Below are 24620 nucleotides of genomic sequence, written 5' to 3'. Positions count from 1 at the left end.
TAGGAGCCCAGGAGAGCTACACAGAGCTCTCTAAGGAGCGGGGTCAGAGCACGGGGGGGAACTGCTTTCCCTCCCAAATGTTCCACTTTTGTTATGGGCCTTCACATCTCTACAGTAGTGTAGTGGCAAATTCAGAAGTGCAGGGTCCCTTCATGACAGCCATGCCCCCTCCCATCCTGTTCCTGCTGGGTTGAGAATGAGATGCATGTTAATGCCTTCTCCCACAGCTAGGAGCCAAAAAACATGGAAGGGCAAAGTGTTGCCTCCTGAGAAGAGTCTCAGTGGCTGACTTCACCTCCTTTCACTCTGATTCACTCTAATTATCAGGAAAGAACAAGGAAGCATGTTAGAAGACTCTTCTCAGTGGCTAATACACTCTCCTTTCTTGCTGATTGGCTCATAGGTTGCTGGAGACATGGGGACTCTGCTGAGAGCATGCTCCCAAAAAAGTAAGGGGTCTAAGACCTCCCCCCCCAGATCTATGCAGGTCTACTTTTTTTCAGCCCAGCCCACCTCACTGGATTGTTGTGAGGATAAACATTTATGTGCCACTCTAGATTTCAGACATCCACTCTGTGTGGGACCTTCCACATCTGTGGAAGTGTGTGTGTCTATTGTATTGGAATCATAGTTTAATGCTGAACTATGTCCACAGAGACCCAGGTTCAAATCCCTGCTCAGGAGTGAAATTCAGGTGGTGTCCTGGGCCCAGTGACAGTGTTGTTGTGAAGACAAAAGGAGGGGGACAAATTATGTTTCCCACGGTGAGCTCATTAGAGGAAAGCCTGCATAGAAATATAAAAATATATTGAAATGTTTGGATAAACTTATAATAAGCAAATCAACTTATTACCCCAGTTGCTCAACCCTGTGTGGTGAGTTTGCTGTTAAGCTTTCCACCTCGTGCATCACCTCTCCAACTTGGAGTAGTGTTCTGTAACTTGGTGCCCTCCAGGTATGGTTGGACCAACTCCCATCAGCCCTGGACAACATGGCAAAATGCCAGGGATGATGGGAGTTGTAGTCCAGAAATGTCTAAAGGTTAACTCAGATTATACAAGTGGATGGTACCAAATAACATGTCCTGCTGATCTTGAAATGGGTGTATTGCAAGTAGTTCTTCATACTCTTTTCATTGCCCAGTGAGCTGAACCAGACTGAATGCATCTCACTTTTCCTCTCCCCATATTTCTGATGGAAAGACTGGAGGTGTTTTGCATCCCCAGGAAGCTCCAAGATAAGAACATAAGAACATAAGAAGAGCCTGCTGGATCAGGCCAGTGGCCCATCTAGTCCAGCATCCTGTTCTCACAGTGGCCAACCAGGTGCCTGGGGGAAGCCCGCAAGCAGGACCCGAGTGCAAGAACACTCTCCCCTCCTGAGGCTTCCGGCAACTGGTTTTCAGAAGCATGCTGCCTCTGACTAGGGTGGCAGAGCACAGCCATCATGGCTAGTAGCCATTGATAGCCCTGTCCTCCATGAATTTGTCCAATCTTCTTTTAAAGCCGTCCAAGCTGGTGGCCATTACTGCATCTTGTGGGAGCAAATTCCATAGTTTAACTATGCGCTGAGTAAAGAAGTACTTCCTTTTGTCTGTCCTGAATCTTCCAACATTCAGCTTCTTTGAATGTCCACGAGTTCTACTATTATGAGAGAGGGAGAAGAACTTTTCTCTATCCACTTTCTCAATGCCATGCATAATTTTATACACTTCTATCATGTCTCCTCTGACCCGCCTTTTCTCTAAACTAAAAAGCCCCAAATGCTGCAACCTTTCCTCGTAAGGGAGTTGCTCCATCCCCTTGATCATTCTGGTTGCCCTCTTCTGAACCTTTTCCAACTCTATAATATCCTTTTTGAGATGAGGCGACCAGAACTGTACACAGTATTCCAAATGCGGCCGCACCATAGATTTATACAACGGCATTATGATATCGGCTGTTTTATTTTCAATAACTTTCCTAATTATCGCTAGCATGGAATTTGCCTTTTTTACAGCTGCCGCACACTGGGTCGACATTTTCATTGTACTGTCCACTACAACCCCAAGGTCTCTCTCCTGGTCGGTCACCGCCAGTTCAGACCCCATGAGCGTATATGTGAAATTCAGATTTTTTGCTCCAATATGCATAATTTTACACTTGTTTATATTGAATTGCATTTGCCATTTTTCTGCCCATTCACTCAGTTTGGAGAGGTCTTTTTGGAGCTCTTTGCAATCCCTTTTTGTTTTAACAACCCTGAACAATTTAGTGTCATCAGCAAGCTTGGCCACTTCAGTGCTCACTCCTAATTCTAGGTCATTAATGAACAAGTTGAAAAGTACAGGTCCCAATACCGATCCTTGAGGGACTCCACTTTCTACAGCCCTCCATTAGGAGAACTGTCCATTTATTCCTACTCTCTGCTTTCTGCTTCTTAACCAATTTCTTATCCACAAGAGGACCTCTCCTCTTATTCCATGACTGCTAAGCTTCCTCAGAAGCCTTTGGTGAGGTACCTTGTCAAACGCTTTTTGAAAGTCTTAAGTACACTATGTCCACTGGATCACCTCTATCTATATGCTTGTTGACACTCTCAAAGAATTCTAATAGGTTACTGAGACAGGACTTTCCCTTGCAGAAGCCATGCTGGCTCTGCTTCAGCAAGGCTTGTTCTTCTATGTGCTTAGTTAATCTAGCTTTAATCATACTTTCTACCAGTTTTCCAGGGACAGAAGTTAAGCTAACTGGCCTGTAATTTCCGGGATCCCCTCTGGATCCCTTTTTCAAGATTGGCGTTACATTCGCCACTTTCCAGTCCTCAGGCACGGAGGAGGACCCGAGGGACAAATTACATATTTTAGTTAGCAGATCAGTAATTTCACATTTGAGTTCTTTGAGAACTCTCGGGTGGATGCCATCCGGGCCCGGTGACTTGTCAGTTTTTATATTCTCCATTAAGCTTAGAACTTCCTCTCTCGTTACCACTATTTGTCTCAGTTCCTCAGAATCCCTTCCTGCAAATGTTAGTCCAGGTTCAGGGATCTGCCCTATATCTTCCACTGTGAAGACAGATGCAAAGAATTCATTTAGCTTCTCTGCAATCTCCTTATCATTCTTTAGTACACCTTTGACTCCCTTATCATCCAAGGGTCCAATCATCTCCCTAGATGGTCTCCTGCTTTGAATGTATTGATAGAATTTTTTGTTGTTGGTTTTTATGTTCTTAGCAATGTGCTGCTCAAATTCTTTTTTAGCATCCCTTATTGTCTTCTTGCATTTCTTTTGCCAGAGTTTGTGTTCTTTTCTATTTTCTTCGTTTGGACAAGACTTCCATTTTTTGAAGGAAGACTTTTTGCCTCTAAGAGCTTCCTTGACTTTGCTCGTTAACCATGCTGGCATCTTCTTGGCCCTGGCGGTACCTTTTCTGATCTGCGGTATGCACTCCAGTTGAGCTTCTAATAGAGTGTTTTTAAACAACTTCCAAGCATTTTCGAGTGATGTGACCCTCTGGACTTTGTTTTTCAGCTTTCTTTTTACCAATCCCCTCATTTTTGTGAAGTTTCCTCTTTTGAAGTCAAATGTGACCGTGTTGGATTTTCTTGGCAATTGGCCAGTTACATGTATGTTTAATTTAATAGCACTGTGGTCACTGCTCCCAATCGGTTCAACAACACTCACATCTTGCACCAGGTCCTGGTCCCCACTGAGGATTAAGTCCAGGGTTGCCGTCCCTCTGGTCAGTTCCATGACCAACTGGTCTAGGGAATAGTCATTTAGAATATCTAGAAACTTTGCTTCTTTGTCATGACTGGAACACATATGCAGCCAGTCTATGTCCGGGTAGTTGAAGTCACCCATTACTACCACATTTCCAAGTTTGGATGCTTCCTCAATTTCATATCTCATCTCAAGGTCTCCCTGAGCATTTTGATCAGGGGGACGATAGATTGTTCCCAGTATTAAGTCCCTCCTGGGCATGGTATCACCACCCACAACGATTCTGTGGAGGAGTCTGCGTCTTTTGGGGTTTCAAAACTCTGTGGGGCTCAGGAATTAAAGACTTTGCGGAAGCAGAAGCAGAGATGAGAGGTGAGGGGTCTGAGATGGGTGAAATTCCTGGGGGTAGCAAAGGACAGAAGAGGTGCCCAAGCATGGAGAAAAGTCTGGAAGAAACTGGAGAATGTTCTGAGAGAGATTTGGGGCCTTTAAGGCCTTTTGCAGATCAAGCATTGTGGGGGAAAACAACAGAGGAAAGGGACGTGCCATTTATTGATTTGGATTGAGGCTGCTTATAACATTCAAACCTCTGGAACCCAAATTTGCATGAAGGATGAAATCCCTCCCATCCTCCGTCTGTCCCCTGCAGGCCCTTGAGAGCTGCTCCCTACAAAACATGTATTGTGGCGAAAGCTGTGGGAGTCCCAGAACTGGCCTAGTTTACTCCTCCCTCTCAGGCAGCGCCATGGCCTCAGAGGCACCGTCCGGATCGTCTCTTCTCTGGGATAGAGTGGAAAGAGCAGCCGGGCAGCCCAATCAGGTAAGGGAGGATCATTGGGGGAGAGACCGAGGGGACAGCTGGGGTGGATCTCCCTGAGCGTAGTGGGGAGGGCTCTGGCAGAATACTACCTCTGAGGCTGCATAAGGAGAGCCTGCCGGATCAGGCCAATAGCCCGTCTGTTCCAGCAGCCGGTTCTTGCAGTGGCCGACCAGATGCCTGTGGGAAGCCTGCAAGCAGGACCTGAACACATGAGCACTCGCCCCACTTGTGATTCGGTGACACGTGTCTGGCAGAACTGTGGCAAAACTCCTAAAATACACTCTTGGAGAGGTGGGATCTTTTTTGAGAGTCAATCAAGCTCTGCTCTGCAATTGTGTCTAAGCAGTGTAAAATCCAGAAATACTCACCCCCACAAAAGCTAAATAAAAAGTAACTGTACTAAAGAAATGCAAAGAAAAAGAGAGTGGGACAGCTTCAAGAGAGTCACATGGCTTGGTACCAAAATACCTGATGGAACGCCTCTCCTGACACGAACCCACCCGTACACTACGCTTAACATCTAAGGCCCTCTTCCGGGTGCCCACTCCGAGGGAAACTCGGAGTCTGGCAACAAGGGAGAGGGCCTTCTCAGTGGTGGCCCCCAAATTATGGAATGATTTCTGTGATAACAACACTGTTATCTTTTCGGCACCAGGTCAAGACTTTCCTCTTCTCCCAGGCATTTTAGCATGTGCTTTTAAATTGCTTTTTAAAATGTATTTTTAGATTTCTATACTGCTTTGTGGTAAACCACCCAGAGAGCTTCGGCTATGGGGTTGTATATAAATGCAATAAAATTAATTAATTAATTAATTAATCCCAGCGTGCCCCACTGGTCAGGCTATTAGTACGATATGAACCAAAGTGTAGCTGCCAAGTGTCCTGCTCTGTTGTCATTCCCAGCATACTGCCTCTGGCAGTGGAGGGAATGCATTGCCATTGTGGCTCATAGCCACTGATGTCCTGATCCTCCATGGATTTGTCCAATCTTCTTTGAAAGCTATTCAAGTTTTTGGCTGAGCAAATGGTACATGTTGGAGAAACTGCCTCTTCTTTTTCCAGGATCTGTTGCCCTTCCAGGGTCTGGTGACCTTTGAGGAGGTGGTCGTGTATTTCACGGAGGAGGAATGGGCCCTGCTGGATCCCGGCCAAAGAGCTCTGCACAGGGAAGTCATGGAGGAGAATTATGAGACGGTGGCCTCTCTCGGTAAGGGCACTTTCCCCCCTTGACTGATCAATGCTGAAGATATGAATTTAGTACCTGTGCTATTTAACCTTCCCTGGCAGGGATGTTGTTAGAGAAATGGGTGGCTGAGCCCCAGATATTTGGGGAGGGACTGCAGCTCAGAGGGCGAACACCTGCTTTGCATGTAGAAGGTCCTAGGTTCAGTCCCTGGTAGGTCCAAGAAGGGTGAAATGATCCTGTAGGAGTTGCTGGAAAAGAGGTGCTTTCTCTGCCTGAGATCCTGGAGATCCATTGGTAATTCTAGTAGCCAAGGCTGGGCTAGATGGACAAATTGTCTGATCTGGTGTAATGCAACTTCCTCTGTTCTTGGGGCTTTTTGATCATTAAATGTGAGGAAGGAGCTCCAAAACCCCAGCAGAGCATCTTTTCCTGCATCCCCAGCAGGTAATAGACATTCTGTGACTTATACTCTAAACTCCCAGTGGGAAAAGATGCTCCTGGTAGCATCCAGTGCCTCCTCCCTTCCTCTGCCCAAAGGTCAGCTTTTGTCTTTGAAGCAGGAAGAAGCGGCAGTTTGGAGAAGAGGAAGCGGAGGTGGAGGCTACAGTTTGTAGGGAATGACCTCCAGAAGACAGGACAGAGAGCAAGATTTAGCTTTGCCAGCCCTGGTGGGAAGTCTGGAAGCAGAACTGGAGCACAGAGACTCTTTGACTCAGGCAGGGACACAGCGAAGACAGGAGGCAAGAGGGACCCCGAGAAAGGCTCCTTGGCAGCTGGAACAAGGGCCGTTCCCTCAGCTAGCAGAGATCCCGGGAAAGCAGGAATTGCAGCAGCGCCCTTGAAAGGGGACGTTTGCTCCGGCAGGAAAGGGTCCAGAGAAGGCAGGAAGCTGCGGTGGTGAATGAAAAGCAGGGGAGGGTGATGGAGTCAGACCCCAGTTGACATCGGGCTAAGAGAGATTTCAAGCAGCAAAAGGAACCGCACAAACTGGAACCCAGAGTGGGACCAGGAGTTCAGTTTTATCCACTTTTGGGAAAGGTTTCAAAGCAGATTCCCACATTGGTTAGCTGAGGGAGTTCTCTCTCCTGATGCAGGTCATGTCCTGTGCATACGACTTGCAATGTCATCTCAGCTGAGAAGACCAATTTTAATCCTTAGGCTACTTTTTCCCATCAGGCCCCTTTGTTTCTGTTGCAAAGTGACCCATATAGAAGCCATTTTTAAAGCTCATATTATCAATATTGAGCTGGAGGGTCTCCCAGGCTCATAAAGTAGTAGCCAGCCAACAACACCTTCACCTGTATGAATCTCCCGTGCTTTAAGATCAGCAGATGAGGCCTTCCTGGTGGTCCCTACACGGGATGATGTACATGGTGATTTTTCAGTAAAGGCTCCTTGACATGGAACATTCTCCCTACGTTGGGCCTCGTCTCTTTATACTTCCATGCTGTCGGTCAAGACACATCTTTTGGGGAAGGTGTTCGGAGGAAGACAGACCCGAAATTCCTGCTGCTTCTAATAGTTGTCATTCAGTGTTTTATTGTGTGTTTGGATAGACTGTGGGAGTTTTTTGGGATGTTTATATATTCTTATCTACTTCTTCTTTATTATAAACTGTCCTGTCCAAAAAGGTGACGTATAATTCACCTACATGACAATGAATAAATAAATATCCACTAATAGCAGAGCTGTAAAAAAATGGAAGAAAATAACGAACTGATAACAGAAACCAGCAATGCCCAATATTGCACCTCATCTTCCTCTCTTCCCTCCTGCAGTAGCAGAAGCAAGACAGGCGTGTGCGTGTGTGATATACATAATAGTTTTTGCCGGCAGTTAGGTCTGACCAGGTGAACCAAGTGGCCAGAGATCCCAGCCAAGAATCTTTTTAGGTCTAGGAATATCTAATGGCCGATCAAGAAAGGAAATCTTTATCAGTGTCTATGTATAATTAACACGTCTAATTTACTGTACTTTGTGGACATAGCCACATATCAGAACATAGGTCTTACACAGCACATACAAAGGGGATGTATGCTAACGTGTTGCATTTCAAAGGACAGCATAGGTCACATTGATTTCCATCTGAAAAGGAGTGATCTCACCTTTGCTGCGTGTGGACCTTAACACTCAGAGCAGGTGGTTCTTTCTTCGACCAGTGTCACGGACAACTGGTAAAAATCCCCAAGGCTGTCTGTCTTTTATAGCTCTAGCTTGTATCTATCTAGACCAGGGTTTCCCAACCTTTGAGCCACAGATGTTGTGGGACTACAACTCCCATCAGCCCCATCCAGCATGGCCAATGGTCAGGAATTATGGGAACTGTAGTCCAGCAACATCTGTGGACCAAAGGTTGGGAAACCCTGATCTAGACTCTGTCAGTTCATGCTCATATTACAACGATACTCTTGTTTCCATCATTTGAACTCTCATCCTAACCTGCATCTTGATGCTGATGTTGTATTTTGATAAGTTCTCCTGACTCACCCCTGTACAGCTTCAGCCATATATAGACATGCTCATTGGCTGAATGCCCGGACTCCTTATAAAATGTTGATACTTTACGGGAAAGAATTTATTTTGGAACTACTGTAAACAAAACTCAAAGGAAAAAAGACACTTTAACTGGCAGCTTGTCTTTTTACTCATGTTTTGGCTTGTATTGTTTGCGCTACTTTTCCACACATAATTTTATGTAAATCAATTATAAAGAATTGGAGATGGCCAATTTCTATAAATACAGGTGGCCTGTGACACAGTGAATTGCATCCGCTGTTGCTGACTTTACTAGGTTCTGCCCTAGTAGTTTGCGGCCTACTAAGAAGCTGGCTTTACTAGGTTCACCCCCAACAAGCATTTCAAGATGAGCTTCATGCCCAGTGGACGCATGTTCACAAGTGCCAGACTGACCCTACTTGGTCCACACAACTCTGTTGTATTCACCGAGAGCAGGACTTACCAGATCAAAATTATACCTTTTCTTATCTATAAAAATCTCTGTTTGTAAGGGCTGAATATTTTCTGGTCAAAAGTAACTAGTCTTGTCTATTTCCTTCAAAGAGTCGGACCTCCGTTCATGTTGGGAAGAAAGAAAAGATCCCTTTATCCAGTATCCCAAAGATGCGACATCAACAGGTAGATTCAGCTGCGTTGAGGCCCCATTTTGGTTTGGAAATTGTAGGATTTTTCAGTTCCTGTGTAATATGATTCGTTGCAGATTAATTGACCCATCAGGGTGTGAGTTCTCCTGGAGAACATCTTAGATGTCTTTAAGAAGAGCCTGCTGGATCAGGCCAATGGCAGCATGTCTATAGGAAGCAAGCAAGCAGGACCTGAGTGCAACCCTTGGCCCGTTGGGAGCACAGTGACTGTCTTAAAGCTGCAAAGTGCTCTCTGAAGCACCCTTCCCCCTCCTTTCATTGAGCAGGGGGGGAGGGAAAAAAGGTGCCTTTCGGATGTGCTACCTGCCAGAGAAGTCCCATGCACAGCCGATCTTTCTAAAAAGCAGTGGCTTCCAAAAGGGAACAGGCACCCACAGCCAAGCTGAGCCCTTGGTTCGCCACCCCACGCTGCTTCTTTCAACTTCAGGAGCTGAATGGGGCTGCTTCACAGAGCAGCGCTGGGAGGGAGAAGTGATTTCCATTCAATGGAAACAGCTTCCCCTTCCTTGAGCAAAGACTCATTCAACCACTGATCAGCTGACTGGCAGGTGCAAGTGTGCCCCAGTCCAGCAAAGGAGGAATTGGCAGCCCATTTCAAGGTCCTGGTGGTTCTTTTGAAGCCTCACCTTTATCTGCCACACATCTTATGTCAGATCGGAGGGTGGTGCCTTTGTCCTCCCTGTAGACTTCCCATTCGCATCTGATCAGGCACTGTGAGAATGCTGGACTAGATAGGCCTGTGGTCTGATTCCACAGGGCTGTTCTGAGGAAGAGCCGCTAGGTTGAAGTTTCTTTTCTACCTGCTGAGGAATCCCCCAAATTAAGATGGCTGGATTGGTTTCCACAGAGCCCCTGAGTTGAGATTTATGTACACTTCCAGGCAACTGGTCAGAAGGATAATTTGGGTCCCTGTACTAATCAGTTCCAGATCTAAAATCTTTGTTTGCTTTGGGGAGGAGAGGATAATTTGGGAATGTCAAAACTAGGCTTCACCTCTTGGCTGGAAGAGCATGATCCAGTTGTATGTGGCTCTGATGAAAGGGAGAGATCAGTAGGTATGGACTTGAAAGATTACTCAGGGAAGCCGTAGAAGGATTTCACAACACTGAATCTTTATATACCCTCACGGATGTTCCCCCCTCTTACTTAAAGATGTTTTAATGTCAAATCTCTGAAATTAGTTGGTCACTAGCCTTCCACATCTTCTTCTTTCCTGGAAAGTGTCTGCCCTGACTACATAAGTTGTTTTCAAAGTGCACACTTGTTCGACTTTTTGAGATTGAACTTTGTGGTTTCTGTCTCCTTTTGGTTTTGCTTTTTGTGACCTTCGAGACTTTCTAAACCTCAAATATCAATCATTGGTGACCCAAAGTGACCTGCTCTTTTAAAGCTTTTCCCTAACAAATACTGATGCCATTTTATGATTAATTGAAACCTATAGAAACCCTAAAGTTATAATTTCTGTTTAATCAGTACCTCTATATTGGCATTATTATTGCATTTAAAGCATCTTCCTTTCTTGCATGTGCGTCCCAGGTTACCTTCCTCAGTTTATCCAGGATGTCTCCCTTTCATCTCTGAAATTAGTTGGTCACTAGCCTTCCACATCACCTTCTTTCCAGGTTACCTTCCTCAATTTAGCTTTCTTGGAGCAAACCAGGATGTCTCCCTTTGCAATCCTCCAGCTTGCTACTGTGCTTTGCATAGAGACATTTAAATTTTTTTGTAACGAATTTACTCTTGCTTGCATTCATATGTAAATTTGTAAATTACTCCCTATATATGATTGACATGAAATCGAGCCTTCAGTGTCATCGGCCCAGTTCTCTGGAAAGCTCTGCCAACAGAGGTTCAGCAGGCGTCTTCTGTTTTAACTTCGAAGCGCCTGCTGAAAACCGTTCTGTTGCACCAGGCAGGCAATTAAGAGCATACACTTTTCTCAACACTTGACCTTTGTTTTTATTGTATATTTGATGTTTTTAATTTATGGTGGTTGCCTTTTTTTAACGTGTTGTAAACTGCTTTGACGTTTCTAATGAAATAGCGGTATACAAAGAGCCTATAAATGAATAAATAGATGTGATATCTCTGGAATCAGAAAAACAGCTGGAGCTAAGTGATGCCTTCATGTGCTCCCTGTAGACTTCCCATCTGCATCCACTTTGGCACTGTGAGGATGCTGGAATAGATAGGCCTGTGGTCTGATCCAGCCAGGCTGTTCATATAAGGAGGGGGAATGGCATCCAGGTTGAAGTTTCCTTCCCATCTGCTGAGAAATCCCCCAAATTAAGATAGCTGGATTGGTTTCCACAGTGTCACTGAATTGAGGTTTTTGAACAGTTTCTTGTCCACAAGAGACATTTGGATCTACATGTCCCTGTGCTATTCATCTCCAGGAGATCTAAGATCGTTCTTTGTTCTGGAGAGAGGAGAATAATTTCAGTTCAGAACTAACTAGCTTATCTGTATCTTTGAAAGAAATGTCAAACCTGGGCTTTGTCTCTTGGCTGGAAGAACAAGATCTAATTGTACAGGGCTTTGATGAAGGGGAGAGATCAGTCGGGCATTCCCCTTACGGTTCAGAGCATCATTGCAAACTCGTGTAGTGTTGGTCTTTGGCCATCCCTGTCTTAGCTCAGCTAAGTTTAATCCCTTGAATCTTCAGGTGGAATTTAGAAGTGTCTTTATCTGAAAACCTGCAGCGCAGCTGCCAGCCAGTATTGACAGTACTGAGCTCGAGGGACCAGGGGTCTGATTTAGTATATCACAACTTCATTTGTTCCTATATTCCTGTCTGACCGGCTCTTTTGACTGCAGTCAAATTATTAAGAATCAAGGAGAAGTGAGCTGCGCCCAGTTTGTCCTGTTCTGCAGTCTTGCTGCCCTTCTCTTCCCCCACACCCCACTTTTCATTGCATACTATTTTAGAAATATATATCACAGTTGTATGGCAGTAGGAGGAAACCCAGACAAATCTGGGCTTAGTGACATCAAGTGTTATATGGACTGAAAGGAATTTATGTTGCTGTGTGAGACTGCAGGATATTCAGGTAACCTTGCTTTCATCTGGCCACGCAAAGATAACGCAAAATCTTTATTACGGTCCAAGACCAGCAGTATAATTACGGATCCTCTGAATATCAGAGTGGAGATAGAATAGAATACAGTATCATTGCAGTGAGAAAGCTAAAAAGCTAAAACCGGGTCCACATAGTAATCTAGCTAAAACCTTGATCTAATAGACATCGCATTAGGTCCCTCCTGCGAGCCATAGCAGCTGCGCAGAACGAGGCGACCTCAGAGTGATCCGTGATTCTGAATCTGCCATTAAATATTGTAAAATCATAGCTTCTGGGCTCAGAGGAAGATTAGATAAAAGTGGGGAGATGAACTTAAGGCGAAGATCTGAATAAAAAGGGCAGCAAAGTAGTACAAGGTTCACTGTCTCCACCGCATCTGCTCCACAGGGGCAAGTTCGATCATAATAATCGACTCCCCTGTATCTACCCTCCATAGTGCCGAGGGCAGAACATTGAATCGTGCCAGGGTAAAACCTCTCCTGAGTTTCGGGGTAGATAAACTTGAAATGTAAGTGGCCAAGATACAGGGATTTACATTAATACTGCATTGTGAATAAGCGGCAACTAGGCTCATGTTGTTCTGATACTCAACATCTTTGAGGCGTTGGATAATTGTTGTTTTAGCGGTCGTATGGCCTAGGGCACCAATCGCTGGGAGCGAAAAACTGAGAGTTCCGAATTTGTGAATCATTACCCGATGCCATTGAGATTGGAAGGAATCTTCCAAAGTTAATGGGGCTAATCCAGTGGGTAAAAATAGCAGCTTCATCCAGTAGTTAAATTTTAATATCCAAGCGTGGGTCTCAATCAGAAGGGCACCTAATTCCAAGCGTAAGATCACATTGGGGACACATCTCGGAGGGCCCAAAATGGACCTCATGAATTTAGATTGTACCCTCTCCAACAATGCGTAATTGCCTGCGCTACTAATTTGGGTCCCGTAAAGAAGTTGAGGAAGCACCTTGGCGTTGAATACCTGGACTGCTGCCGGAATGTTCTGACCGCCCTTTGTATAAAAGAAGGTCAGTAAAGCTCTGGCTGATTTCAGTGCGGTCGTAGCAGACTGGACAAAATGCGCATTCCAAGAACCTAAGGGATGGAATGCAATGCCAAGGTAACTGAAGGCGTTGACTTGGTCAATAATATGGTTGTCAATTTGCCAGCGGTGTTTATGTCTACTTTTGGCGAAAACTAAAACCTTGCATTTCGCATAGTTAATTCTTAAAAGTTCATCCACACAAAAGGAGGCAAGTTCTCTTAAGAGACAACGTAAGCCCACCTGCGTTTGGGATAACAGGACAATGTTGTCGGCATATAGAAGACAGGTCAAGTGCCTCCTTGCCAAGACAGGATGGTGAGAGTTTACTGCCAACAGGCATTTTGTCAGCGAGTTTATATAGATATTGAATAGGGAGGGAGGGCCATGCAAAGATAAAAGGGGGAGAATAATGGAGATGTAAAAATAGAGAAGCAGATAATTGGGCTTCATCTGTGATGAAATGCTTTGTTTTTGCCTTGAAATTCCAATGTGTTTTTTTCAACCCTCTTCCCCCTCAGCAGGTGACCGGCAGAATGAGAATTATAGAAAACCACAGATGGTGCCACTGTTAATAGCCAAGACTGAGAGTCAAAAAGAGATATTTGGAAATCACAGGGGACAAAAAACGTCTGAAAGAAAGCAGCCGAAGAATGGGAGCAAGAAATCCTCCACTTGTCATAGTTTTCATCAAAGAACACATACTGAAGAAAAACCATTTAAATGCAGGGAATGTGGAAAAAGCTTTACTCAGAACAATCATCTTACTTCACATCAAAGAACCCACACAGGAGAGAAACCTTTTAAATGCATGGAGTGTGGAAAGAGCTTCAGTGTAAGCAGTAGCCTTAAATTACATCACCGAACACACACAGGGGAGAAACCATTTAAATGCATGGTGTGTGGAAAGAGCTTTAGTCAGAGCAGTAATCTTACTTCACATCAAAGAACCCACACAGGGGAGAAGCCATTTAAATGCAAGGAGTGTGGAAAGAGCTTCCCTCAGAATGGTCAACTTACATTACATGAAAGAACCCACACAGGGGAGAAACCATTTAAATGCAAGCAGTGTGGAAAGAGCTTTAGCCACAAGTGGTACCTTACATTACATGAAAGAAAACACACAGGGGAGAAACCATTTAAATGCAGGGAGTGTGGAAAGAGCTTCAGTGTAAAAAACAGCCTTACTTTACATCACAGAACGCACACAGGGGAGCAACCATTTAAATACAGGCAATGTGGAAAGAGCTTCAGTGGAAATGGTAACCTTAAATTACACCACAGAACCCACACAGGGGAGAAGCCATTTAAATGCAAGGAGTGTGGAAAGAGCTTCTCTCGGAATGATCAACTTTCATTACATCAAAGAACCCATACAGGGGAGAAACCATTTAAATGCAGAGAGTGTGGAAAGAGCTTCAGTGGGAATGGTCAACTTAAATTACATGAAAGAACCCACACAGGGGAGCAACCATTTAAATGCAGGCAATGTGGAAAGAGCTTCAGTGTAAGCAATAAACTTACTTTACATCACAGAACACACACAGGGGAGAAACCATTTCAATGCATGGAGTGTGGAAAGAGCTTCAGTGAAAGCAGTAACCTTAAATTACATCACAGAACCCACACAGGGGAGAAGCCATTTAAATGCAAGCAGTGTGGAAAGAGCTTTAGACACAAGTGGTACCTTACAGTACATGAAAGAACCCACACTGGAGAAAAACCATTTAAATGCAGGAAATGTGGAAAGAGCTTCAGTCAGAGCAGTAAACTTACTTTACATCACAGAACCCACACAGGGGAGAAACCATTTAAATGCAGTGAGTGTGGAAAGTGCTTCAGTCAGAGCAGTAGCCTTACTTTACATGAAAGAACCCACACAGGCGAGAAACCATTTAAATGCAGGGAGTGTGGAAAGAGCTTCAGTCAGAGCAGTAGGCTTACTTTACATGAAAGAACCCACACAGGCGAGAAACCATTTAAATGCATGGAATGTGGAAAGAGCTTCAGTGTAAACAGTAGCCTTACTTTACATCACAGAACCCACACAGGGGAGAAACAATTTAAATGCAGTGAGTGTGGAAAGTGCTTCAGTCAGAGCAGTGACCTTACTTCGCATCAAAGAACCCACACAGGGGAGAAGCCATTTAAATGCAAAGAGTGTGGAAAGAGCTTCAGTCAGAGCGGTAACCTTACATTACATGAAAGAACACACACAGGGGAGACACCATTTAAATGCAGTGAGTGCGGAAAGAGCTTCAGTGTAAGCAGTAGCCTGAAATTACATCACCGAACACACACAGGGGAGAAACCATTTAAATGCATGGAGTGTGGACAGGGCTTTAGTCAGAGAAGTAAGCTTACTTCACATCAAAGAACCCACACAGGGGAGAAGCCATTTAAATGTAAGGAGTGTGGAAAGAGCTTCAGTCAGAGCGGTCACCTTACTTCGCATCAAAGAACCCATACAGGGGAGAAACCATTTAAATGCAGGGAGTGTGGAAAGAGCTTCAGTCAGAGCAGTCACCTTACTTTGCATCAAAGAACCCATACAGGGGAGAAACCGTTTAAATGCAGGGAGTGTGGAAAGAGCTTCAGTGTAAGCAGTAGCCTTGTTTTACATCACAGAACCCACACGGGAGAAACCATTTAAATGTAGTGAGTGGAAAGAGGTTCAGTCAGAGCACACTTACTTCGCATGAAAAAACACTGTGGAGTAACTTTTTTAATGCACGGAGTATGGAAAGAGATTCAATGAAAGCAGTAGGCTTACATCACAGGGGATACACAGGAGAAACAATTGAAATGTAGGGAGTATGGAAAGAACTTCAATGGGAGCTTTATTCTTCATCTTGCAGGCTACATATATTAAAGCCCTATACAGGTTGGGGCCTGGATGCTTAAAAGATTATCTCACCTGTTATATATGCAGCCCATCACTGAAGTCTGCAGAAAATGGCCTCTTACACATACCATCTCATTGGGAAGTCCACTCTGCATGATAGAGCAACCTGGCCTTTTGTGTGGTGGCATCTACTTTTTTGAACTTCCTTCTGTTACATATCAGACAGGTGTTTTTTTTTGTGGTGCCTATAGAAGACCTTCCTTTTTCAACAAACCTTTTAAGTGCAGAGCTTTATTACTGTTTCTGTGGGATTTTAGAAGGTAAAGGTGTCCCCGCACTTGTAGTGCGAGTCGTTTCCGACTCTCAGGGTGACGTCTTGCGACGTTTACTAGGCAGACCGTATATATGAGGTGGGACTGCCAGTTCCTTCCCCGGTCTTTCTTTACCCCCCAGCATATGCCGGGCACTCATTTTACTGACCACGGATGGATGGGAGGCTGAGTGGACCTCGACCCCTTTTACCGGAGATTCGACTTCCTCCTTCTGTTGGCATCGAACTGCAGACGTGAGCAGAGCTTTGGCTGCATTACTGCCGCTTACCACTCTGCGTCACGGAGGGTCTGTGTGGGATTTTAAAATGTTTTAAATTGGTTTGCATATGAAATGTTTTTTTATTGTTGGTATTTTTGAGATACTTTCTGGGAAGTGATTTCTAAATGAAAATAAAATAATACAAGTCCTTGTTTCTAATGGTCTCCTTACTCAGTGTTTTCATATAGTTTAGTTTAGCATACCTTTAACTGTTGATTTTATTGATTTTTAGTGTTTTTTAAATGTTGATTTTTTTATTGACCATTTTAATGTACATTTTCTATTCTTTAAAATTCTTCTGCAGTGTACACATTTTATTAATATAAATAACTAAAAATGTATTTTTGTGTATAACATGATTTTTATTTTGCTTAGATGTTTTTTGTATTGGCTATTCTAACATCTTTCATAAAGTAAAATGAATTCACTAGTTTTCTGCTGATGTATTTTAAATACATTTTCCAAACTGATTTCACTCCACAGTCTCATCTGGTCTCAGTGCTATTTCCTAGCAGCCAAATGAAGGACCTCACTGTCATCTGGTGCGCATAAAGAAAAGGAGTGAGAATTGGGTTTTGTCAGCGGTCACATAGCCAAATGGCTTCTCCAGGCAATAGAAGGGCCTTTAGGAAAGGCAGCAAAACTGCAGAAAATCTCTGCTTAAATTATTGGGGGAGGCAGTTTGTTGGGATAGATAGTTCTGGGCCAGATATATGAATGGTCTGGTAACTTCAAACTAATCCATGTTGTGTAACTAATCCATGTTATGCAATTGTTAATGATGCTTCCCTGTAGTTTCTCTCTGGGAAGCAGTATGCCTCTGAATGCCATTTTCTGGGAATCAGAAGTGTGAAGATTACTGACTGGGAGGTCAGTTGCACAACTGCTGATCTTGGGGACCAGGTTTCTTGAAGGACTCCCTGTTCCTGTCCCCTCCTGCCTCTTCCTTGGGATCTAGCCAGTAAAAGTGATTAGACTGGTGAGCTGGTGTTATTGTTGTTGTTCCCAATGTAAATAACAGGTGCATGTCAGGACCCCACTATGGATCAACCGCCCTGCACCTTCAATTTAGTGTTGCAAAGCTCATCGTGCAATTGTTTGTTGCATGATTGGTATCTCCTCTAGTTTGGCCCTCAGACTGGCAGTGGCTGTCCAAGGTCCTGTTCTCCAGCCTTCTTGCCTGAGAGCCTTTTGACTGGAAAGTTCTTCTGCCTCCACCTCATGCGCTCTGCCCAATGAGTAGGAGTCCCTCCCACAGGTTCCAGACTTTAATAACCTTGATTTTGAAAGTAGTTGTGTCAGAAACTCATTTCACAGAAAGCAAACTGGTGAGGTTTGGCCCAGAACTTGAATACAAGGCAGAGGTGGAGTCTGAGCCCAAGCACACAAGAGCACTTCTTTGAACCCAGTTTTTTTCCTGTGATAGCACATCTATTTCACAGAAGGCAAACTCTATTTCTCTCCCACTTCTGCCAGCTGACTTGCCCCTCCAATCTCTCTTTCTCTCTCCCTCCCCAATTCACCAGCCATTCGCAACCTGATAGCAGCACCAATAGTGCTGCTTAGTGGACCTACAAACAGCAAGAAAGGGTATTTGTGCTGCCTCCGCAGGGTTAGAATTGTATATAGAGATACTCCTGCTGTGTTAAATAAGGCATTTATTTGGTTAAGAGTTATGGAATTCTAAGGGCTGTCTCTATGCTCCCTTAGCCTCATAGTAACTTCCTGTCAGGTGACATCACCCCTCTCTTTAATTCCTTAGTTATTTTTTTCCCTCCAAAAACCTGCCTCAGTTTGTTTCAGTCATCAGTGAAGCTAGCAGCAGGCCTAGTAGCACCAGTGGACATCACTCCTTTTTTACCTATCTCTCTCTCAGAAGCTCTCTCTCTCTCAGAAGATACTTCTCTACCAGAATTGCCTCTTGCAGAAGCTTCTTCCTCAGAAGGTAACTCTACTCCATTTAATCTACCTCATCCACAATCCTGCACTATAATTACCTGCTATCAACCTTCTTCATCATCATCACCCTCCTCAGTTCATCATCCCCAGAGACTGTATGCTTTCCTTTAAGTTTCTGTATACCTTTGTGTTTTCTGGTTTAATAAAATAGTTCTGATTAAAAGAGAGAGATTGAGTTGACTGTCTGGCAAAGTGGGTTTCAGAACCACGGGCTCAGAACAGTAAAAAAGGAGTGTTTTACACTTCCTCTGAAGTCTTGAAAGCAATTGAATTAGCATGTAACCCTCCTGCTAAAAAATCCACTCAGCTTCTCTTACAAGTTTCTAGCCTGCTTGTCTCACAAAGTAGCTGGGCCCATTCTGAGTTATCAGGAGACTGTGTTTGGCTGTACGTTACTCCAAAGCAGACTGGAAACTCATACGCAGAGTTCTTCCATCCCCAGACAGCGCAGACCAAGCCAAGCGGGAGACAGGACAAAGCACACGGGTATTCCAACCACGCTGAAGGCAGTAGCCCACCAGCTATTCACAAGGCCTGATTGCTCAAGGCAAGCCCTCAGACCACCTTATACTCAGCTCCAAACTCAAGCTCTGGGTGCAAAACGCAGATTGGCCTACAAGGAGCCAGCCCTGTTGTTTCCCCACATTGAGTGAGCACCAGAGCGCCACCTGCTGGACTCCAAGCATAACTGCAGTCCAGCTACCCAGATTAGAAATTGCAGCCATTTTAGACAGCTTCTGCAAACTGCAAAATGCAGGTTTCCACAATGTCACTTCCCAACAAAGCAAACTGCAATGAAGGCAGTCAGGATAAGGCTGAAAGTGCTGCATCCCTATCAGACAAAAGAAAAATGAAACTGACTTCAAAGATGAGGGAGTTTCTAGAAGCGCAAGAGGCTCAACTTTCCATGAAGTGCAGCAGAGCCTGGGAAAAGGTAGCAAGTGACCTGGAGGTATCCAGAACAGCTGCCATCCTGGAAGACATGCAGAAAGTCCACAAAAACCTGGCAAAGCACTGCATCGCCTGGCTTGGCCTGACACAAAACCACTACCGCATCCTAGACAGACTGAATTCAGAAACAAGCCTGAGTGAGAAACAGGTAAACAAACAGCGACATAAACTAGTTGATGAGGTTCAGGAGGACCTGGAGCAGCGCATCCTAGCCTCAAGGGAACTAGAAATGCAAGATGGGTTAACACCTGCATCATCTGGTGACAAAGTCAAAGGGATTGAGCCTTGGGAAGCACCAAACCCTAAGGCCCTTCTTTCATCAAGAGCTTCCACAACATCAAGCTCCAAAGCTTCTTCCAAGTTAACCAGTAGTTCTGGGAAGTCAGCCATAATAGCCCTAACCCTTGCTGCAGCTGAGGCAGATGCTGAAGCTGCAGCAGCAAAAGAGCGCATAGAATTTGCCAGGAAAGAGGCTATTCTATGTGTAGCAGCCGCTCAGGGGAAGGCAAAGATGGAAGGGGAATTGGCTCTGCTTGAAGAAGAAAAGGTAGCTGCCCAGGCCACTGCATGGGCCAAGGCCCTGAAAACAGCACTGAAAAGGGAAGAGACAGATTTCCATCCTGAGAAGCTGGAAGAGGTGGACTATGCTCAGTGCATATCAGAATACATATCAGACCAGACAACTTCGCTGTTTGAGTCCATAAGGTGTGAGCCCAGCCACAGCCCAGAGTATGCCTGTCAGCCCGACTCCCGTAGGCCTCGATACACTGAAGCTTCCTATTGGGCCCGTACAGCAATGTTTGCACTGGGAGCAATCCATTGGACAAGATAGAGTTGGAGTTCAGGGGCCAATCACAGCCATGCCTTCCCAAGATGGATGACATCCCACCTCTCCTTGATGAGGATCCCCTGCTGAGGTTCCACCAAATGGGCCCATCTCCCATGCACCCTGGGAGACTTCACAGGTAACCCCTCCAGAAACTTACACTGCCCCCCGCGAAGGCCGTCAGAGGCTATGGGATACTCCAGGTCATGCTGTCAACTATTCCAGCTTGGCTGCCCAGTTATCTAGACGGGACCTGTTATCTGGAGGGCTTACAAAATTTAGTGATAGACCAGAAGACTTCAGACCCTGGAAAGATGCGTTCCTAACCACCACCCAAGGTCTGGAGCTGCCAGCTGCTGAAGAACTTAACCTCATGACAGCCTGGCTGGGGCCTGATTCTGCAGCCCAAGTGCGGTGTATCCGTGCAGCATGCATAGGCAAACCCAAGGAAGCACTGTGTCGAATTTGGAATAGGTTAGAGACACGCTATGTTGCACCTGCAGAGATTGAAAGTGCCCTTATGGCAAAACTGGAAAGCTTCCCCAAGGTAACCAGTAATAATAATAATAATAATAATAATAATAATAATAATAATAATTTAATTTATGTGTCGCCTGTCTGGCCAATGGCCACTCTAGGCGACGTACAAATCAGTTGCAGTAAATGCAGCACAATAAAATACACATAAAATACAATATAACAAGGAAACTATAAATAGGAATGATAACAGTTCAGAGTAATAGGCAATTAGTCCAGTAAAGACTACCACAGGCTGTGGGACCTGACAGATCTCCTGGAGGAGCTTGCAGCTGCGAAGGCAGACCCACATCTTCCAGGACTCTCATGCCTAGACCACTACCTGTCTCAAAAGCCTATTGTAATGAAGCTGCCATACTCAATACAAGAGAAATGGAACTCTGCACTCACAAACTACAGGGAAAGGTACCAAGGCATCTATCCTCCCTTTTCTTTCCTTGTCAGCTTCATCCACAGAGTTGCTAAACAGATGAATGACCCCTACTGTGTCCGCTCTGCATCGAGTACCATTGACCCTACTCATAGGAAGACATCTACACGTGACACCAAACCTAGAGCAGTTGCAACTGTCCGTAAAACAGAGATTGCAGATCTCATGTCTACACCTAAGAAAACAGAAGGCCCAGACCATATCTGCCCACTACACAAAAGGCCCCATCCTCTAAAGAGGTGCAGAGCCTTCAGAGAGAAGCCACTTGAAGAACGCAAGGCTCTGTTGAAGGACCACAAGATTTGTTTCAGGTGCTGTGCCTCCACTGAGCACTCTGCTAAGGACTGTAAGGTCAGCATTAAGTGCACCGATTGCAGCAGTGACAGACATGTTACCGCACTGCATCTTGACTCAAGCAAAGCAATTCAGTCCTCATCTGTTCCCTCTGCCATCAACCACGGCGGGGAGGGAAGTAACAAGAAGACAGAGCTTGATGTCTCCACAGTCAGGTGCACCAAGGTGTGCGGTCCAGGGCCTAAAGGAAGGTCCTGTCACAAAATATGCCTAGCCAAAGTGTTTCCTGAAGGGCATCCAGAAAGAGCTATAAAAATGTACATCATGCTAGATGATCAGAGTAATCAGTCATTGGCAAGACCTGAATTCTTTGAACTGTTCAATCTCCATGGGAAGGAGATCCCATACATTCTTGAGATGTGTACGGGTGTCACGCAGACAGCGGGGAGAAGGGCCACCGGCTTCCTGATTGAACCCATCCAGGGTGAGGTGCAGCACCCCTTACCTCCACTGCTAGAATGCGATGCCCTACCGAATAGGAGTGACCAAATCCCCACCCCAGATGTTGCCTTCAGCCAACCACATCTCAAGCTGATCGCCAACCACATTCCGCCTCTAGATCCAGATGCCCAGATTCTGCTCCTGCTGGTGACAGACATCTCAGAAGTCCATGTGACCCGTGAACAACTTACTGAAGCTTATGGTGCTCCCTATGCCCAAAGGCTGGACCTCGGGTGGGTTATTGTGAGCAACGTCTGTATGGATCGTATTCGCAGGCAAGGCCACACGAGTGTCTTCGCTACAAGTATTCTGGAGAATGGACGTCCTTCATTCTCTGAGCCATGCCCAGAACACTTTACTGTGAAGGAAGACCTCTCCCTTAGAGGGCCTCTCCAGCCTCCTAGAAAGGGAGATATAGCTTTAGGAGCCACAGTGTTCCAGACAACCAAGGATGACAACAAGCTTGCTCTGTCTATAGAAGACAAGCAGCTCCTAAAAATAATGAACAAAGAATTCTTTCAGAATGAGTTCAATAGCTGGGTGGCACCACTTCCATTCCTCACACCTAGACATAGCCTGCCCAACAATCGTGAGCAGGCCCTGTCATGGCTCATCACCTTGCGCCGTACTCTGGAGAGAAAATCTGAAATGAAAGCCCACTTTGTGGATTTCATGGACAACATGTTTAAGAACAAGCATGCAGAACTCGCACCACCGCTGAGAGAAGGTGAAGAGTGCTGGTATCTTCCGTTCTTTGGCGTGTACCACCCACAGAAGCCAGGGCAGATCTGAGTGGTGTTTGACTCCAGCGCACAGTTCCAAGGATTCTCCCTGAACAAGTCCCTCCTCACCGGACCAGACCTGACCAACAGCTTGCTCGGCGTTATTATCCGCTTCAGAAAAGCAGCCATTGCAATAACTGTAGATATTCAACAGATGTTCTACTCATTTATTGTCAGAGAAGATCACCGCAACTACTTGCGGTTCCTGTGGTACAGTGATGAACATCACAATAAAGAAGTGACTGAATACCGCATGAGAGTCCACGTCTTCGGAAATGGACCATCTCCTGCAATAGCCAACTATGGACTGCACCGTACTGCGCAACTAGATGAAGAAAAGTATGGCCGTGACACCAGGCAGTTCATAGAGAAAGACTTTTATGTGGATGATGGCCTGAAATCCTTACCTACCCCAGAAGAGGCTATTGACCTGCTGAAGAGAACGCAGCAGATGCTAGATGCCACCAACTTAAAGCTGCACAAAATAGTCTCTAACAGCCCTCAGGTGATGGAAGCATTTGTTCCTGAAGATCATGCTAAAGGCCTAAGAGATTTGGATTTGAGTTCTGACACTCCACCAATACAACGCAGCCTTGGGCTGAGTTGGGACCTCAAAGGTGACACCTTTACATTTCAGGTGTCATCTCAAGAAAGGCAGTTTACTAGGCCTGGTGTCCTATCAACGCTGAACAGCCTGTTTGGCCCCCTGGGGTTTGCAGCTCCTGTGACTATCCAGGGAAAATATCTTTTGAGAACTCTGACCATAGAAACCAAAGACTGGGACGAGCCACTTCCTCCTAGCCAAAGGCATGAGTGGGAGTCATGGAGTAACTCCCTCAGTACTCTGCAAACTGTTAAGATACCACACACCTATGTTCCAATCTCACCCTCCACTGCCATGCGAAGAGAGATCCATGTCTTCTCCGATGCATCCACAAAAGCGATAGCAGCTGTGGCATACTTGAAAGTCACTGATGGGGAGAAGCGCCCCCACGTAGGGTTCATACTTGGCAAGGCCAAACTAGCGCCACGGCCAGAACTCACCATTCCAAGACTTGAGCTGTGCGGAGCAGTGTTGGCTGTGGAGATTGCAGAATTAGCAGGAAAAGAGTTGGACTTTGAACTTGATGCTGTACGTTTCTACACAGACAGTAAGGTAGTTCTGGGCTACATATACAACGAGAGCAGAAGGTTCTATGTGTACGTAAGCAACAGGGTAACGTACATAAGAAAATCCACGAAACCTGAACAGTGGCACTATGTTCCCACCGACCAGAATCCAGCAGATCACTCCACACGCTCAATCCCAGCAGCGCAGCTCCCTGTGTCAACATGGCTAAAAGGCCCAGAGTTCCTCTTAAATTCGGAAGCTACATTTCCAGTGGAAGGGGACTGCTATAATATCTTCGCTTCAGACCAGGATGTAGAAATATGTCCAGAAGTTACCAGCTTGAAGACAGAAGTTATACCAGAGAATCATCTGGGAACACAGCGCTTTGAACGTTATTCCAAATGGACAGTGCTTTCCCGAGGAGTCATCGAACAAGCCATCCCTTGCACAGACGGAAAGGTCCGCAAGGTACAGACCAGAATCGTCAAGCAAGGTACCCAAAAAGCCTTCACCCAACCAATCACTGAAGTAGTACTCCTTGTATCCAAGCAGGAAGCTCAGACCTAGTATATATGTCCTTTAGTCAGTATTGAAGCTGTATGTTTGTTAGTAATGTTGATTCCCATGATCACGGTATATAAGTGATGGAATCCATAGAATTCCAGACGGGGAGTGTGCTGCCTCCGCAGGGTTAGAATTGTATATAGAGATACTCCTGTTCTGTTAAATAAGGCATTTATTTGGTTAAGAGTTATGGAACTCTAGAGGGCTGTCTCTATGCTCCCTTAGCCTCATAGTAACTTCCTGTC

The 24620-nt window shown here is 45.2% G+C and overlaps 1 protein-coding gene across 2 annotated transcripts in view; it reads left to right on the top strand.

Annotated features, from left to right (window-relative positions):
- The first annotated feature begins 5604 nt into the window (after positions 1-5604).
- LOC133381687 (oocyte zinc finger protein XlCOF6-like) overlaps positions 5605-24620 on the top strand; it is a 33278-nt gene continuing 14262 nt past the window's right edge. The window contains exons 1-3 of one of the 2 annotated variants that reach the window (XM_061621084.1): positions 5605-5728; positions 8768-8842; positions 13506-15598. In XM_061621084.1, the coding sequence (XP_061477068.1) occupies positions 5695-5728; positions 8768-8842; positions 13506-15598 (2202 nt within the window). In that variant the 5' untranslated portion in view covers positions 5605-5694. Of the gene's footprint in view, positions 5729-8767; positions 8843-13505; positions 16588-24620 lie in introns of those variants that run through there. The other variant, XM_061621083.1, reaches the window with a different exon arrangement.

The sequence above is a fragment of the Rhineura floridana genome, chromosome 3, assembly GCF_030035675.1.
Source record: "Rhineura floridana isolate rRhiFlo1 chromosome 3, rRhiFlo1.hap2, whole genome shotgun sequence".
Taxonomy (NCBI): Eukaryota; Metazoa; Chordata; class Lepidosauria; order Squamata; family Rhineuridae; genus Rhineura; species Rhineura floridana.
Note: the sequence above shows the minus strand (reverse complement) of the source record. Positions and strands in the feature narration are given on the sequence as shown.